The 19,359-nt window shown below is 37.2% G+C and overlaps 1 protein-coding gene across 2 annotated transcripts; it reads right to left on the bottom strand.

The window, feature by feature from the left end:
• Window positions 1-274: 274 nt before the first annotated feature.
• Window positions 275-18,130, bottom strand: mccc2 (methylcrotonyl-CoA carboxylase subunit 2). Of its 2 annotated transcripts, none has more exons than XM_044196934.1 (17): window positions 17,908-18,130; window positions 16,397-16,463; window positions 15,740-15,824; window positions 14,279-14,380; window positions 13,852-13,979; window positions 12,446-12,558; window positions 9,848-9,961; window positions 9,479-9,543; window positions 8,646-8,745; window positions 8,451-8,546; window positions 6,986-7,058; window positions 6,799-6,875; window positions 4,879-4,945; window positions 4,475-4,631; window positions 3,148-3,262; window positions 2,283-2,368; window positions 275-750 (listed from the first exon to the last, which is right to left on the bottom strand). In XM_044196934.1, exons 1-17 carry the CDS (start codon window positions 18,037-18,039, stop codon window positions 633-635), a joined length of 1,695 nt encoding a protein of 564 aa, XP_044052869.1. In that variant the 5' UTR covers window positions 18,040-18,130; the 3' UTR covers window positions 275-632. The 2 variants fall into 2 exon arrangements, with proteins under 2 accessions (XP_044052869.1, XP_044052870.1); XM_044196935.1 differs by lacking the exon at window positions 17,908-18,130 and adding an exon at window positions 17,798-17,889.
• Window positions 18,131-19,359: the final 1,229 nt, after the last annotated feature.

Here is a 19,359-nt window from a genome sequence, read left to right as displayed (position 1 = left end):
CTGGACAACAGATTTTGTGCTGCTTTAAAGTGTGCATATAAAGATATTTGCACGAAGCGTTGACATTTTCAAATAACAGCTCCTCTGTCAATACCAGATGTCATCTAAAAGGCATTTATTTAGCTTGAAAAATGTTGAGTGTGCTTCTACCATCCCTATAGACTGTGGCCACTCAGATATTTATAGCTAAATAGCGCCCCCTTATGAACTTTGAAATTCCAGTGCTCTCATCACTAAGCAGCTGTAATGGTCATGAATAAAAAGACAGCACTTGTTTGTTTTCACATTTTTATAATTCACCATTTACAGTATTGAATAAAAAAAAAAATCCATCAAAGAGGGGAAGAACACAGTTAAGTACAGTTTGCATTTACACTGGAGTAGTAACAGTTAAGGCACAACTTATTAGTGGAAATGTCCCACAACAACAGCACACCATCCAATCACATCCCCATGGATCCAAGGTTGTGTGATTCTACTTGATTTGATGTTTCTTCTTTTTGTCTGTTTGTTGCTCTTAATCAGGTGACACACCTCACAAGTAAAACTACAAAGACTAGATTAAGTGCAGTACATGTCCAACTCTGAAAGGTAGGTCTGAGGTCTCTACACCTGTACAAGCTAAATGAGCATTACATCCTGAACACTCCGAAACGTGTCTTCTTCGTTGGTGCATTCAGTGCTGCACTGAGGCTCAGTCCCAAAACCATACGAGTATCAGCAGGATCAATAATCCCGTCATCCCACAGTCTGTAAAAAAATAAATAAAAGTGCATCACATTAATAGATGGCGCATTACACCTCACCTTCTTGTAGTAGTGCAGGTCTGTTATCAATTACTTCTATAATGTCGAGAGTTTGTGTGTCCTTCGCTCATCTTACAGTTTTGAAAATTTGTAGAGGTTTGTTAAAAAAGGATTTCTTCTTTTTGCTCTGCATTTTTTTCTGAGCAAGCTCCTATTTCCATCATTTTCATTGGTAAAAAAGGTAAAACATGTTTTCTATTATCTGTTACCATGATTGTGACACTTGCAAATCATACTAATGGCTATAATCTTGATTCTAATATGAAAATCTTCATCTCAATCTTTCACTTAAATATTTGTGCAGCTTTTAATGTAATGAATACCGGCATGGTGCTGAATGTTCATAAGTTAGTGTATTGCAACCCAACAATCTCTGAAAAAAATGTATCACAAATCCTCTGATTTTGTTTTTACTTATTATATTATTATTATTTTCCCACATCCATCCAAGTGCATGGATGGCCTGCAACACATTTTGATATAAATGGTTTCATACATTACTGACAAATTGGCAAATTCTAATTAAATTTAATAAAAAAATTGAAACAAATAATTTGGTGATTATTATTAGTCAGTGCCTTTAATGGGGCCTTGATTGGTGGTCAATAGAGCCAAATTTTGTTGACTCAGCGGAGTCATCAACAGTTTTGATCCTTCCGCTTTGCAAAACACATTAGTATGTCCATTTCCTGCTAGTGTCATCGCAACAATAAATGTGGTAATAGCCTCTATTCAGAGTCATCCAGAGGATCATTGCAGGTACAGGCAAGATTTTTCTTGTTAGACATCTAGTACATTTTAGCATTTTGTCTATTTAAAATCATTTTGATCTTATGTGCTTGTGAATCTTAATTATTGTCCTTATATTTAATTTAATTTATTGTAAGTCTGTGTCATGCGTTTTGAAAGCTCTATGATTTGTGCTCTATGTTGGCCAGGACACTCCTGTAAAAGAGATTTTCAATCTCAGTGAGGGCCTTTCTCGGTTAAATAAATATATATATATAAAATCTGCCTAATTATAACATTTGAATCGCCTCCATCATCTGATGTGTACTCAGCTCACATACAAAATAAAAATAGCTCACAGGACTAAATGAAAAGCAAAGATGGCTCATATTATCAGAACAACAGGACATCTAATGGAGAAGAAATACACTTTAAACACATCACAGCATCACTCCTCATGCATGAAGAGTCTTTCCTGTGGTTTCTCAGTTCTTGCAAAAGCAGGATAACATTAGGTACTGAAATGATTTAAAAATAAATTAGAAACAAATGCTGATGGCCTGTTGGTAGTTCACCTCTGTCCAATATTATCATTCCACAAAGAGCAGTAATAGTGTTAAACTGATGTGACTTACTGACATTTAAAAACTTCATACACTGAGTCAATGCTGTACAGCCTTTCGATACATCATTTTATCACCCACCTGCCTGAGACATACTGTATGATGTGTCATGACCAAACCTCACCTAGCACTAGAGTAGTATGGACTGCCTTCCTCCTCAAACCGCCGCACTATTGGTTCCTTCATGGCAGCTTCTTGCTCTGCTGTGAACTGTGAATAAGTTGTTAAAACAAAGAAACTGGTGTTATGGGTTTGCCAAAGATAACTTCAGAAAGGATTTTTTTTTTTTTTTTTTACAGTCATGTGCATTTAAATGCAGAATTAGGCAATAAGGACCTGTGCCAAAGGCATTTTAAAGGTTGTCGGAATTGTACAAGGCATACTGAAATGTAAAGCTGAAAGCTTACAGAAGATAAATTACAGACGGTAAAGACGCTCTAACTGCTGTGACTTGAAGTCCAGTTGATGTATTGGCAGAAGAGATGAGTGACGGGACTTGTTTTTTTGCATGGTACTGCTGGCTATATCTACAAAAAATATCACTTGTTCATCAGGCTTCAACTGTGAATACAAGTAGCATACAGATGATAAAAATAGCTAGAATTAATGATTAGTTAGAACTAATGATTAGTTTTTGTTCCCTTTTCAGTCTTTTTAATGCCATACATTTTTCAACCATCTTAAACACTGATTGAAACGCCTGCCATCAGGGTGCTGATGTGAGGTGTCATTCTGAAGCTAATAATGCACTCTTAATACACTCAGAACAGCATACCTGACACATTTTAATTACAGCCATTTGATGACTGCACTATTCTGGATAAGTCATCACTAACACTTAACACTGATATAATTTTATAAGTGCAATGTCAAACCATTGCTGAAAGAAAAGTCTTTCATAATGTTTATGTTTTTGGCAGCAAATCCACAAAAGCTAATTTAAGCCTTTCCAGTGAAGTGCAGATGGGATGATTAATGTGAATCATTACCTCCTTTCCCTCGCGTGCCCTCTGATCCTTGGTGATGGTTGCCAGGACAGTGGCTGCCTGCTCACCGCCCATTACAGAGATTCGTGAATTTGGCCACATGTATAGGAATCGAGGGCTGTGAGAGGAAAATAAGGAAGGGTCAATTTTCTTGGGTTTGCCAAGCCAGAATAGTCAGCTAAATCACACATGAACAACTAATAAACCTGTATTAATGAAGATCTAATACTCTAGTAATAGTCTAATAATCTGAGGACAACTACAGAAAAACATGATTTATGAGAGCTTAGGCCAGAAAAAGTACCAGTTGGGTAACACTAAATAATTCATAAAGTCCAACCAAAGGTGAGGACAAGCATATATTTTCCAAAATGCTAAATTATCTGTGCTTATTTAAATTTTACAAGAGAATGTTTGCCAGTAGTTTTCTAAATGTATGGAATGTAATGGATGGAAAACAAAAAAAGCGAAAGAGCTGAGTGAAACAGATGTGAAATGTTTAATTTAATTCAGTCCTTCAATCTAACAATAGCTTGTTTCCGAACTATTCACACAATATATGCAAATGTTTCTATTTTACAATGAAAGGTATTAGTGTGCAAACAACGCAGACAAAAATATTTAAGGAGAACTCCACTGATTTTACACTTTAAAGTCTGTTTACAGGTCTTCGGGAGTATCACTGCACAAAGTTGTATTAAGCCTTTTGTGGATCCAGAGGGAGCTGCACAAAATCTGATAAACTGCCTCAACGGTGTTGTTTGGGGCTGAAGACTACAAGTTTAAACATGAGTAGAAAAAGAAAAACCCTCTGATTCTGCTGCATCGACTTTGGTCACTTTTTTTAAAACTGTCCACTGTGAGACCGACAATGTTTTAGGAGTCCGGTGGAGTCCTCTTAACTAAGGAGCCCATGGTCGCTACACAATCAAAACCATCCCATAATTCTGTGTTTTATCATTCGTATAGAAGCAATACTGTGGGGGGACATTATCTAAACAAAATAACGAACAATGAAGCAGTGAGGAATGTTAATGTCTTTTTAGTATTGACAAGGTTAAACTCTGAAAGCTTCTTTTTGTGCCGTTCACTTCCACCTAAATGTAAAAATCCAAGGGTATCTGATGCATATTATTCCACATACTGAACAGCATGCACAGTAGATGTACAATATATATTATATATATACATATACACACACCCACCCACACAAATTATGCACTAACACCACAGCTAATTATCATATTTATGTAACAGGTCTCTGGTAACAAGCCAGGATTCTATTTGTGATGCTACCGGTGCTACAGACCACTCATTAACATCTTCATACCTGTAGGCTCTGCCGCACATGCCATAGTTTCCTGCACCATAGGAGCCGCCAATGATAACAGTAATCTTGGGTACATTGGCACAGGCAACTGCAGTTACCATCTTGGCTCCATCCTTGGCAATTCCTCCTGCTTCATACTCTCTACCCACCATGAAGCCTAACATGGAGACATAGAGGAGAGATTGCAAATAAAAACTGGGTTTACTTTGTGTGCTGTCATCTCAAGGGACAGCGTCTAGGTGTGTGAAAAATAAATGATCAATAATAAACTGGTAAAAACTGAGAACATGCTGAGAGTTTTCACTCTGAACTTGATGGTGCAATAGAGAAAAAATAAAAACACCACACAAAATCTCAAGTTGTCAATAATCCCCAAACCGAGGATATTAAGAATTCCCACTGACCTGTTATATTCTGGAGAAAAATAATGGGGATGTTTCGTTGGCAGCATAATTCAATGAAATGCGTCCCCTGAAAATGAATTCAAATATTCAGTGACTCGAGCATATTCCCACTGCTAGGACCAAAAACACAGACATGTACTTACTATTATCACTACCTTAAAATAAAATGATGGGATGGTAATAATTTATTTTTCTTGGCACCTTAAGATATTAACAGGAATATAACCTGCAAATGAACAACAGAAACAGCTGAACAGATAGAGAAAATAATCAAAGCACACAAGTGTACATGATGAACTGCTTGAGGTACTAGACTAGTGTCTGGGCTGTTGCACACAATCTATACTGTCTGGATCACATCTAGAGTTTGTGCTTTCAAAGAAGCTGGAAACTTCTGAAGAAGCTGGAAGCAGATTTGGAAGGCCGAATCAAACTTAGCATAAAATTTGACAACTGTTTCATGCTCATCAAACCATTCATTAAGTGTGTCTGTGAGCAGTTTGCCTCACCTTTATCATCATCTTCAGCTGAGTAGAGACCAGTCAGGACAGACATTTATCAACTTGGGGGGGAAGGTCATCTGGCTTCACACTGGCTTTGTATTTGCTAGATTTTACTTTGAGTATGAAGGAGCTGAATGGCCTTCAGCCTTGCCAGAAAAATGCACTGTACAACATAAGAGCTGCCAAAAACTATTGCACAGGAAAACAAGCACAAAAGACTGCGCACTGTATAGAGACACCTAATTTCCATATACTTTGTATTGCTGAATTACTCAGGTGTACTCAGGCTCTTTATTTTGGCAGTTATCTCTGCTGGCTTTGTTTCAATGACGCATCCTGCCTTGCATTACAAAACGTAAACAGAAGTTGGAGACAGTGTGAAAGACGGCTGCCTATTAGAAACTGTCACTTGGTGAAAAAGAACCATCAGTTTGCTCCCAAATGCGTGCTCAACAACAAAAATATAATCTTTTCTCTGTTAAGCCTCCCTTTCACAAACAGAAATACCTTGGGAAAAGCTTTTAACAATGTAACAGTTAGCATAATAGAAGCCCTGAGCATGTCTTAAGTGATGACAGCGTGTCTCAAAACCCCATCTCAAAATGCAGGTGCTGTATTGATTTTTCTTGGATATGCTCTCTGAGCATGTCTGTTCCACATCTGTGTCTGTCTGAAGCACTGTGTCAGTCCCTTTCAACAGCAATTACACTGATGAGATAACCAATGCTTATACTGTCATATTGAGACCTCACAGAAAAAAAAAATAAAAATTTTCAGGTCAAGCTTGTAATCTAATTCAAAATGTGTTTGAAAAACGTATTAGTCTATAATCACAAATTCAGCTCCTCATCTTTCCTAAGCCCGTGTAAAGTTCAGCTCTATTATGGCAGACTGGCTTGCAAATTAAGTGATGAAAATTATGATTGTCTCTTGTCCATGGAATCTCTAAATGCAATGTTATTACAATGCCATTCATCAGAGTACTCATGAGATGGCCCAGACAAGTGCAATTTGAGAGCTTATTGTACAAGAGAAACTCAGCGACTTGACTGTGAAAGGTCACTACAAACCATCTATGAAGACTAAAGCTCTCTCAAGAGAGAAATATTGGTAGTCAGTGTTGTAAGCAGCAAATCTCTGTGGAGAATACTATCTGAACTGCTTCAGTATTGTGTTAAAATCCTTGACATTTTGCCAGTACAATGCTTACTCCTTTGAAAATTCAACATGATCGTGAGGCTTAGCTTTTTACACTTTACACAGGGTTTGCCTGTATGTTCAAACACAGGATCAAAGCTGTACCATGAAAATTTAGGTTTTCTAATAACACTGTAGAGAACTGAACTTTAGAAATCCATAATCATTCTTAAGAGAACACTCACGTTCACCATCATCTTTGGGTACAAGGGATATTTACCTTTTTCGCAGACTCTGAAAACAAGACTCCGTTGTTGCCGATGATTCCGACAGGGTAACCAAATATTCTTGAAAAACCTAAAGAGGTACATATTGAAAGTTAAACGGTAAGGTTGGTAGATTCCATGAGAAAAAAAAACATAATTCTCTGGGTTGTAGAAATGGAAATGAAATGTTATTTCACATACCTGTAACAAGTGTGTCTCCATAGAAAGCTTTGAACTCATCAAACTTACTGCCATCTACTATTCTGGCGATGACCTGTAATCAAATAAATACAGGAAAGTTGTAAAAGCCAATAATGCAATACAGAACCAATGACAGAAAAATTGACAAGCCTTGCAAAACAAGTTAACAATGTTTTGTTTGTTTTAAACAATATGTTCTGACGTGTTACAGGGTAAGACTTGTAATATTCTATATTTTTCTTGCTGTCAATAAATCCAATGCCCCCATCCATTCATTCCTACTGAAGATGTAACTTTTTTTTTTAAAGTTACTCAAACAGGAGTAAATAGTGTATTTGTTGGGGACTATTTTCAGTCAAGGACTTGGTGGTAATGAGTATTTAGAGCAGCAGGGCGGTGTATGTTCAATCAACTCAAAATAAACTACAATGCCCATATTCATTGTAATGAAGGAACACGTCACCCAGTGCAACGGTGTGGCTCATTGATATGTTTTTAATAGCTTTTGGACAACAATGGAGCTCTTTGGAATAAGATATATCAGGCTTTGGCTACACAGACAAGACTTGTTAATAGGATCAATTCATTGTTGGCTTTGGTCTTTTCATAGGAATTGTTAATAATAATTGTTAATAATAAGAAAAATATATAATATCACCAAACTGATAAAATGTTTTACTGTGATTTAGGGGTGCCCTGTGTGGGAAAAGCCTATTACAGTTGACAAAGTCCCTGTAAAGAGGGAGTAGCCAGTTGATCTTGCATCCTAAATGGACTGCCAATACTGTTCTACACTACAAACAGTTTGACATCTGTAGAGTTAGCAGTGATTCTTGCTCCTGGGTCTACATCAAGAATCAAAGACACAGGCTTAAAACCAAATGAGAGCATGTGGCAAGCCTTGCCAGAGAGAGCAAAAACAAAGTGATTGATGCTGGCAGTCCATTATCAACTCAGCTCCTGATAGAGAGACCTGACAGTGGTTCACAGTGCATTCTGAACCAGTAAAAGCCAGGTTTGTTTGTATTATTCATGAATCTTAGGTATAAAACAGAGATGCAAAGTGTGTCTATATTATATAAATCATATTTTCTGGTGGTATTACTGTGACAAATCAATTTAATTAATTACATTACTCTGCTAAACACACATTAAACAAAGGGCATCATGGCACAATTATATCTAAGTAGATGTCTGAGTGGAGCTAAGGAATAATTTTTAATTGACCATTAAGTAGTCCCATGTAGTAGCTTATCAACTGTTTTACAACCCACCAGAACAAAAAACCCAAACTACACATTAAATAAACCCCCACATCATTTAGTTGAAAAGATCTAAATTAGAGTGTTGTTGTCTGTGTTCAAACAATTTGTGGAAATATTAAAAAGGTATTTCTTCTTGAAGTACAGTCTATAAATTTTTTCCTTGCCTGTTTGAGACAATGTACAGGAAACTGGACAAATACCTCTCTGACATCAAAGTTGCGTTTCAAGTTATCTCCAACTATGCCATAGAGTTCATCCGCAGGGTAGAGAGGGGCTTCAGTAGGTTCTGTGGTGACCTGAAAAATATAACAGACTTCATGTCAACAGAAAGCACAGACATTTAACTTGGTGGACAATAAAAGGTGATTGTTAACGATTGTCATCATTGGACTGACCTCAATATTTTTCCTGTAGTTGAGGCTTCTCACTGTCTTTCTTGCTAAATGGAGCGCATGGTTATCGTCTAGAGCATAGTGGTCTGTCACACCAGATTTTCTGTAAAATAAGCAACAAAGGACTGTGAAATTATAACAGAACATAAATAATTACTTAAAAATAATAACACTGAGGAGCATGTGTTTCATCAATGTAATTGAAATAAAATTATGATATAGAATTTTTGTTTTTAAGCATGAATTCATTTTTTCCAAAAACTCCAGTATTTAAATCTAAAAATGTGAACCAATGACCATGCCTGTTTGGTTGTGTTATAAAATACTGAGCTCTAAGTAAAGTGAAAACAAATGATGAAAAGAGTAATACCTGAACACTGACTCCAAACCACAAATGTATTTAAATGACTTAATAACTTTCAATCCCAGCCGGGTCTTCGCATGTCAAAAATATTTTGACCTGAAGAAAATCAGTGCTCATTTGAAATAGCCTTGCATCTACATATGGTGTGCATATAATCATGCTCCTTCCAAAGTGAAAAACAATCCCAACTACAGTATTGTCTGTGACATTACACAATTTGAAGAGGATAACAACCTACGTGCTGTGTAAACCCAGCTTGTAAATGGCACCACTGGAAAATATTTGTACCACATATTATATCGCAGGATATTAATTCCCACCATATGTAGGCTGTGGTTTATGATTGTGAACAATACTCCTGCATTGTCATGTATTAGTATTCAGCCTGAAGATTTTTTAGTTCTCTAAAAGCAGAAACATGAGATTGAAAACCCGTATATGCTCTGCAATGAAAAATACTGCTATTTCATACTTGCAGTGAAGATCAGCACCACCTAAGTCCTCAGCAGAAACTTCTTCCCCAGTGGCAGCTTTGACCTGTAAATACAAAGGCACAGAGACTCTCAAACAAACAGAAATAACAGACACAATATCAGTAAATATTTTTCACCACCTTTAAGTAGTGTCTGCTGCCTGGTCGCTATTTACTGTACAGCTTGAATGAAATTACTATAACAAAAAGTACATGCCATTAGTAAGTTATTTCTTGTGCTTAATTTGTGATGTTGGTAAAACCTATAGCCTGGTATATGAATCACCAATCCACTAATAGGATTATGAGCCAAGTTGATGCTCCAACTTGAATCCTATTTTTATACAATTTAACGAAAATTTGTCCAACCAATGGAGGTCCTCCTAGGAAAATGGTTCCTTGCTTCCGCACAATGATGCTCTCATCTGCCATGGCAGGTACATACGCTCCCCCAGCAGTGCAGGAGCCCATCACAACAGCAATCTGAAAGAGTCACCAAAAAGAATAAGTCTAATATTAACAATGGACATCCAAGATTGGCAGAAAATGAAAGCTCTAATATCAAATAAATGGATGATTTCTATGAAAAATTATGAAACCCATTTACTCTAAGGACAAATTAGCTACAAGAAAGTTTGAAGCTTCACACTTCACAAATCAGATTCAGTATTGATTTTACGCTGTATCACTGTCCTCTCAGGCCCTTATCAATGAAGATTTGATTCATAAATGTGATTAACAAGAATGTAATAGGCACTGGCAACTGGACTCGTAAATTTGTAATACAGCAATCTAAAAAGGTAAATTTGGTGGCAATACTAAATATGGCTAGGGGGAAAAAAACTTAAGAAAAAAAGAATAGAAGCCACAGAAGGACAAGCCTCGAATAATATATAATTCTAATCATCAGTAGAGACAATATTAGCATGAATTAAATGTGGGCTATGCGATTCTAATCCAATACGCGTCTTTTTGTCAAATTCAGCAAATATCTCCTCACGGTCCGCTAGCTGTCCGTTCAGTGTGTGCGCTGAAAAAAAAATCTGGTGTTTGTACACAGCCCTGGCTCTGTAAATGGAAAATAAATAAGTGGCTTGGACAGAGCCACACAACACTATCCCAGCCATTTTAGCCATTGATTTGTGTGTCAGGTAACGTTAAATGACTGAACCACAGACATTCAGCTTACTTTCTAGTTTGCTATAGTTTTAGCTATAGTAGAAGGAGAGTTGTGAGTATCGATGTCTGGAGCTGGTTTGCTGGCTCTGGGAAACTGTGGGCCACAAATATATGCTTGCTTCGCAGCAGCAACTGTAGCGACAGTTTGCTAACACATAACCTAGCTAATGTTAGTTACATTACTTGCTGTGTCGTTGTTCGCTCTATATCATGGTATTGGATTTCTCCAGAATTGCATACCCCACCTTTCAGTTTCAAGTTGTATGAATATATTCAGCTGTGTTTATCACCCCTGGGTCTACTGGAGAGATGTGAGTGCAAGACCTGACTTTTCTACAGCACCCATCTCATTTATCAGTTCTCTCACAAACTGACTTCTTTTTGTTTTGTTTTTAAAACACAAGGATGTCTCTTCCTCAACAGGCAATAGCAAGATGGATTTTAGTTGCCTGCAGACAATGAAAAGATGAATGATCTATAAACAGTGCAGTTCATTTAAATTTATCATTTCTGCTCTCTGGCACAATTTTTCAGACAACCCTTTCTGCTTTTGAGAACTGATCCATGAATCAAGGCAAGGTTATTTCAAATACAACAAATATATCATCCAAGATAACAATAGGCTATGGTAAAAAGACAGTGACCAAAGGTAGACGAGCAAATTATGAAGCTCCTTTAACCGTGTTATATGATCAACATGTGACTGTAAAGGCTCATGCACACCTTCAGTTTCTCAGACAGGTGCGTAGGAGGAAATATCCATAGGCAAGAGAACACTAGGAAATTGAAGCAATGCATCAGTGAACACAAGAGTGCAGTAGAAATGACCGTGATTATCCTGTTGCTATGCACTTTAATGATACAAAGCATGACATCTCTTCCTTATGATTTTACGGTATAGAGGAGAAGGTTAAGGTGCCACCTAGAGATGGTGACCGCGACCTGTTACTGAAGAGATGTGAAGCTTTTTGGATCTTCACATTGAAGACATTGTCTCCAAAAGGTCTTAATGATGAGTTGCTACTTAATGGTATGCTGTGAATTTCAGTTTTGTGTGGGACCAGCCAGGAAATATTCCTATTTGATTGTCATTATATTTATAGGTTTATCTACTATTGATGAATTATCTTCTATTGCCCAGGTATTGAAGCCCTGTTTGGATGATCTTTGCACATTGTCTTCATCATCCCTATGTTTATGCATTTCAATTGTGAGATTCCATGACATTTTCTATATTCATATTTTTTCTTAGTTTTTTCCTATTTCTACTATTATATGATTGAATGTTGCAACTTTTATTTTGTATTATGGTAACCTACTGCCTATTTAGAGGTATATTCATGGAGTAGCCTAAACAGTGAAATTATAATAGTGTTACCATTAGCCTAATTTTATTGTCATTATGGAAGAGATGATTTTGGATAAATTGATTTTAATATTATTCAGTGTTTGTATATAAACTGAATGTAGTTGCTGTCCATTATAGATTGGGGAATGTCCATTTTTTGATGCTGAGATGTGCCTTCGAATTGGCTAAATGCATCCAGACTGTGGCACCGATTGCCTGACAGCATGGTCCCTGATTGGCCTCACCTGAGGAGGTATTGGCAATATCTGTCTGGAACGTTCTTTGTTCCTCAGTTTTACCTGATGAAGGTCTAAGAACTGAAGCGTTGTATCTCTAATAAAGTTTACTGCAAGTAAAAGGACAGTGTGCAGGAGTTATCTCTTCTCCTGCATATGATCAACATGTTAAATACAATGTTATTAACCAAACATAAGCATCACCTGTGCTATTCCCTCTGAAGACAGCCTGGCCTGGTTGTAGAAAATGCGCCCAAAGTGATCTCTGTCTGGAAAGACATCGGCCTGTCTGGGTAGATTGGCACCTCCCGAATCCACTAAAGGAGTCAAGAACATCAGAATATTTAGAGAACTCCGTAATTATTATTAACATCTAGCCTCTGGCTATATTACAGACACCCTATCTCCCTTTATATGAACACCTGAAAGCCTCAGCCAGGGCCTTCTGGGATGTCTCAGGTCTACACTTACAAAAAAAACCCCAAAAACATTAGGGCCCTTTGACTTTGGAACAACTGCAGATACCTGGCTGACCAAGTTACTGAATTTAATAAAAAATTTGCTAGTATGCTCATTTTATGAGTTTATGATATGCAATATTTCTCTTTTTCTGCAGCATGACTTTCATATTTACACTACTGCTCAAAAGTTTGGAGTCACCTGTTATATTGATGTTTTTCTTTTTTCCTTCAATAATGGTTATTTTAACATAGATAAAACAATATAATTATACAACAAATGTCTTATTTACATTTGAAAGAGTTTTAGAATAATTAAATGATTAAAACTTCCGTTTAGTCGATGTCCCCACAGTGTTGCATGTCAGGGGAGAATACTGTTGTAACCATTCCCCCCCCACAATACACTTCAATTTTTAATTTGTTTTCCAGTCCAGAAAAGTGTAAGTGACCCTAGATCATTTTTGAACCACGTCTGTGCAATTGAGCTCTAAATATTTTTTATATTCTGCAGTCTACTCAGTGGTTAGATTGAATAGGTTTGAACTGTGATTTGTCAGTCCATAGTATGTTCAGCTGCTATTCCGTGATCCAATTCCAACAGTGCTAACTCTAGGCTAACCTAATATTGTTATTTTGAAGTTTTAAGATTAGCTTTGCTAAAGCAACACACATGTTAAGTCCAGCTTGTTAGAGGCATTATTGTGCACTTCACACTGAAACGGGAACCTGTTCCAATTTAAATCTGCACAGATATTAATGCTAAGCTTCCAATTTATTTTACCAGTGACTGTTATTATATTCTTATCTAACTGTTGCCCAGAGGTATCTACATCTCTTTCTGCCCTTTCAGTTGTCAGTGTGGTTGAACCATTGTACACAGCGTTTTGTTCTCCATGTACAAAGCATTACTTTTTTTTGCAAACCCTTCATACAAAATAACATCTATTTGTAAAGAAGACTTTCTACGACTTAAAAGCATGAAAGACAATTCAAAAATATTCCTCTATCTGACTGTACCAAATCAAGCTTTTGTAGCAACCTCCACACTTTTGAGCGGTAGTGTATATGTTTAATTCTGGTGGTGAACGTATACATTTTTTCCCCCTTTTGCAGATAAAAGTTTTTTATTGCAAATATAGAAAAACTCACCTAAATAAATGCATGGCAAGTGGTTCTGCTGGGCAATTTCTTGTGCACGAAGGTGTTTCTTCACTGTAACAGGGTAGTATGTTCCCCCTTTGACAGTAGCATCATTTGCAACAATAACACATTCCACCCTGTGAGAAATAAAAAACACTGAAATTTGTCAGGTGCACCTGGAGTACTTACAAGTCACAGAGATGAAATTAACACCCCATATAATTATCATCATCATCATCTGTTTTTTAAAGCCAGTTTAGCATCTTTATTCTGTAGTTAAAGAGGCAGAGAGAGTGGCTTAAAATCAAATTAGTAGTAGTAGTCTGTTTTCAGCAGAAATATATGCTCTAATCAAAATATACAGTATGTTCTCAAGTATTTCAAATCTCACAGACAGATTAACAGGTAAACACAAAATGGTGTTCATAGCGCTTACCCTGAAACCCGCCCAATCCCAGTAAGTATACCGCCAGCTGGGACTTCCTCTTTTCCATACAATTCATAAGCTGCAAACTGAGAGAATTCCAAGAAAGGGGTCCTGCAACAAAACCAAATCAAACCTAAATTACCGCCCCGTGGTTGTATGCCTTCACCAACCAGTCAAGATGCATTTTACATCCAGTCTGTCCAGACTCATATATGTAGTGAATACTTAAAGGAACTGAATAAAAAAGGTAGAAAGTGTACATTCTTGAACTGATTAATGAAGGATTACCGTAGATGTATTGGCTAAACATGTACTTGATGTGAAAATGTGGTGCTTTTGTTTTCTCCTGGCATTTTTAGATGTGAGGCCTCTTTATGAGCTGTAGGTGAAACTCACTCACACACGGGATCACGATTAGCTAGGCGCGCCCCAATACGTTGTTGGCAGTCACATGATTCCGATGACGCTCGAAATTCAGAATGAGGCAGGAAGTGAAAGGCAGAACGGACGAGATGGAGGATAGCTCGTACTGTGCTAGTTATAGTTTACTCATTGTGTTGTCCCAGTCAACACGCGTGTGAAATCTGGATCAATTCATTCTTCAATTATGGCTAAAAACCTATTTTGAGGTCACAATGACGTTTGACCTTTGAGTCAAAAGTGTCACCTATTCAGTGTCCAACCAACTGTGAAATATGGTCACAATCTCCTCTTCTGTTCCTGAGTTATGGTGTTGAAAAACGGCCATAAGAGTGTTTTTCCAGGACATTATGATGTCACAGTGAAGTTGGCCTTTGACCTTTTGGGTGAAAAAATATCACTCCAGCATTGTATCCCATTAAACATCTCTACAATTGTGTCATAATTACCACATCAATTCGTGAGTTATGGCCAAAAACGTGTTTTGTGAGGTCACAGTGACCTTGACCTTTTGTCCACCAAATTCTAATCAGTTCATCCTTGGGTTAAAGTGATCGTTTGTGCCAAATTTGTAGAAATTCCCTCGAGGGGTTCCTGAGATATCGTGTTCACGAGAATGGGACGGACGAATGGACGACCTGAAACCATAATGCTATCGCCGGCGCGGAGGCATTAAAAAAAAAAATCATGTAAAACAGTTAATTCTAAAATGTAGAGGAGAAATGTCTTCACTTGCAATTTAAAATAACACTTTTATACTTGAGATGTTCATGGTTTCGAGCATGAAAGCATGATGTATGTCGTGACAATGGATGATTTTAGGGTTCTACAGTTAACAGTAAGATGTAAGAAATGCTATCCTCCTTTCCCTGTTCGCAGTGCAGAGGGAAGTCTGTACAGCATCAGACATTAGAACTACCTGTACCATGGTTTGTCTAATGATGTCAGACCAGAGCACTAAAAATCTTATGCATCTGGTCTGCTGGGTATGAGTCAACCATGAATTTTGAATCTGTCAAAACCAAAGATGGAAGTAGATGATGGATCTACCCTGGATCCAGTAGTCTGTCTATACGCTCTCTAGGCAGGAGTTTCCCACGAGAAGTGTGAAGTCTTCTGGCTTTTTCTCCTCCACCTGGATTAATAAAAATAAAAAGCATGTTAGCAAACAGTTTGGCAACACTTTGGATAGCCCAGTATAGATTTTCAACTGATTTGTACATCTAGATCCTAACAAACCTATACGCTAAACATTAAAACAAAGATGAACATTTAGTATGTATGCAGTATGCACTACTTTACAGTCTATTGTATCAACTGTCATGAAACTCACTGTAGTAATACACTGTAATCTACTCAAGGTTAGATGAGTATCAGCATGCAATATCTACTGTAAATAAAAGTGTGACTGGCAATGTTTGCACACAGTGAAAGAGGTTTTTACCCTTATTAATCAAAGCAAGTTAATCAAGAACCAATTGTTATTTCCAGTTTACACATTCACATGTGAGAGCAGGCCCTTAAAACCTTAATATCTACAGGTGGACCCTGAGACATTTTACTAGATAGGGTAAGGGTGTTTTTACAAACACTTTCATCACCCAGACTGCCTGAACTTGAACATTAATTTGCACTGTTGGAATTAAAACACAAAGTGATGAATTTCACTTTAGTGTAGTGTGTAATCTGTCATGTGTTCACACCTACCCAATTTAATCCTCTCTGTCCTGCTTTTCAGTTCATCAACACGAACTTGCATTCGCTCATAATTCTCCTGAAAAACAAGAAGAGCATATAAACATTTGTTTGTCATGTTCTACTGATGACAATTTGTGACAGGCATAACACCACATTAAGAAACTGATGAAAGAGTTAAGTTTGTCTGCTGTAACTTTATCCAAATAGGCTGGTGGAAAAGTCATAGATATAAAACAACAAAGGCTTGAAGTGAGTATAATGTATAGTAGAGGGACATTTCCCAAATACTTGTGTATTTATGTATTAATCATTTACTATAAATGACATATGAAACATAATTAACTGTATAATCAAACACCACTTAGCCTTAACAGTAACCTGCCACATAATCACTTCCTCCAAATACAAAGTAAGGCAACTAAAATAATGGAAATGATATACAAGACCAGTGCCTGAAATGAAAACACCCCTCTTAGCTTGCAATAATACCCAATCATCGTCTGAGTGGGTGAGCATCAAGACAGAATTTTTTCCCCCTAGCTCTTTGCAATAGAGAAGTGTACTACCCCCTCCTCAACACTCATCAAACTTCATTGGTCAAGTAATTTATTGGTTACTAAATGTGGACACAATGTACCAATACTTACACTAATGCACCTTATAATTAAAATTATTAAATTATAACTTCAACCTAACACTCTGAAGCATTAAATCCTCAAACATTAATAAAAAGTAACCCTAATTTTAATTTTCTCCTACCTTGACCTGAACATTTTCTATATTCTAATGATGTTTTAGTGATAAGTGATACTGACACCTAACTGGTCATCGTCCAGCAGGTGTTGTTTATGGTAGATTCTGCCCTTTATTTATTTCACGTTTTTAACTTTACGGTTTATACCTTCGAGCAGAGATTCTCAACTCTGGTCACTGAGCACCACAACCCTGCTGGTTGGCACCACAGACCGTACATAACACAACTCCTGCAACCTACACCTGAGATATACTGTATACAGTAACGTAGAGTCCCAGTTATGAAAAGTCTCAACTGTAAAAAGTATTACTTGAGAGGCACAAATTGATGATGCATAAGGAAAGTTTTCACTCTAGTTAACCGACTAATTGCAGGACTATTCCACTCTACCAGGGCTGAATGTCACGAACTGACCTGTTATGACATGTGGAGCAAAGGCTGTGTCTAAACTGCTGACACCTACTGACAAAAATGACAAATAATAGAAATGCAGCTGCCTGGCTGTTGATGCTAAGACCTTGGCTGAGCACAATGAAAGCTCAAGGTTTTGACCTCTTGTAGCCAGTAAACTGCTGGAATTAGCCTCTGCGTGGTTTAGGAACTAAAAAAACTATAGTCTGTTTGTCAAGATTAGCTGAGCGTGATTTTACACTTGCCTGTCAGGTGAGCCACCTCACCAAGTTGAACAGTTAACGTTGACATTAGCAGCGAGTGGAATTGTAACGTTACAGTTTGGCTAGCTAGCATTAGCGACAGGCTAGCCTACCTGATATTCAGAAGACTGTTTATCCGGCTGAGAGCCGAGTCGAGCTACTTTATCGGCGTAGTAAGACCTTGTGCAAGCCAAAGGTAGACTCCTGCAACGAAGCAACCACGGTCTGACCGTCTGTAGAAGCATTTTGATGCTCACGTCAAACTATACCTGCGGTTTGCTACCTTGCCAGCTAACCTAGCAGTGATCTTCTTCTGTGGTTAATGTTAGTAGGAGTGAAGCTCCATATTGCCACCTGCTGTTTAAGATAAGATAAGTCTTTATTGATCCCCACAGGTGAAATTCAGGTGTTGCAGCAGCACAAAGACATAAATAAGTATAGAGAAATAGAGAAAGTAAAAAATCAATAGTTAGAAATATATAACATAAAAATAATAATTAAGAGTGACATAGTTATAGTTAGTTTATAGAAACTGTCTGCATGTACTCAGCATCTATTCTGATTCAAGTAACTGTTTGCAAATTGAATCAACAAGCAGTCAGGAGAGAGTTTTTCTGAAGATGTTAGAAGATCCACAGAGGATTATTTTTTTCCTTTATTTTTAAGATAGGACATAATTAAGGGATCTGTTCAAACATGGTTACCTGGAAGAAACAGATTTTTTAATTTATGTGGGTAAATGTATCAATATAATAAAATAATCTTAACTCAAGGTCCATTTACAAGCTTTTTCTGGAGCTTTTGCCTGCGTCCCATGGATGAAGATGGGATAATGTGCAGTTTAAAGTTAGTAGCTTGTAAGTGGACCTTGAGTTAAGATTATTTTGTCAAAATACCATTCAAGGTCAAAAATGGAGTACATCCTCCATGCCCTGCTCAAAATATGAAAACTGCACAATGTTGCTTCTAAAAAATACACAAATCAATATTCAAGATGTGAAACAACAAAAAGAGAGATCATTATTCAGATCCATGCTGCCATCATGTGGATTTTACAAACATTACACCAAAATCACTGTATTTGTGGGTGTGTGTGTGTGTGTGTCTGTAAGCGCGCTTTTTGTTGAACAAAAGAAAAAGAAATTCAGAAAATGTATGCATGCAAATGCCTATTACCATTATCTGAAGGCAGAGAGATTCCTAAGAGATCTAAGTTTCTTTTTTTGACCCATCATAATATTTGAGCATCAGTATTTACCTTTACTCCTCGTACATTCAATCTCAAGTGTTTTAAAAAGTGTAGAAGAAAATTTCTATTTCAATGCTACAGTAACACTGAAACAGATGCAGAGAAAAGGCCTTGTCTCATTTAGAAATGGGAACTAAAGTTGGTTTTAAGTGGGAATCAGAGTTAGCCTAAAAGCTTCAAAAAACATCCCTTCTGACCTGAGTGCTTTATTCGAGCTAGAGTACATAGTACATAGTATATAGAGTACATAGAGTATAGGCTGAAGGGCATTCAAACCAAGAGCTTTTAGTTCATTTAGTTTTAAGAGGCCTTTCTC

The sequence above is a fragment of the Siniperca chuatsi genome, linkage group LG5 (assembly GCF_020085105.1).
Source record: "Siniperca chuatsi isolate FFG_IHB_CAS linkage group LG5, ASM2008510v1, whole genome shotgun sequence".
Taxonomy (NCBI): domain Eukaryota; kingdom Metazoa; phylum Chordata; class Actinopteri; order Centrarchiformes; family Sinipercidae; genus Siniperca; species Siniperca chuatsi.
This window is presented reverse-complemented; position numbering and strand designations above follow the sequence as displayed.

Coding starts and splice junctions, on each gene's coding strand:
- mccc2 (XM_044196934.1), bottom strand. CDS start 18,039: ATGCTTCTACAGACGGTCAGACCGTGGTTGCTTCGTTGCAGGAGTCTA. Junction 15,825..16,396: donor GACAGAGAGGATTAAATTGG/GTAGGTGTGAAC, acceptor TTATTAATCCAG/GTGGAGGAGAAAAAGCCAGA. Junction 14,381..15,739: donor GACAGACTACTGGATCCAGG/GTAGATCCATCA, acceptor GTTTTGTTGCAG/GACCCCTTTCTTGGAATTCT.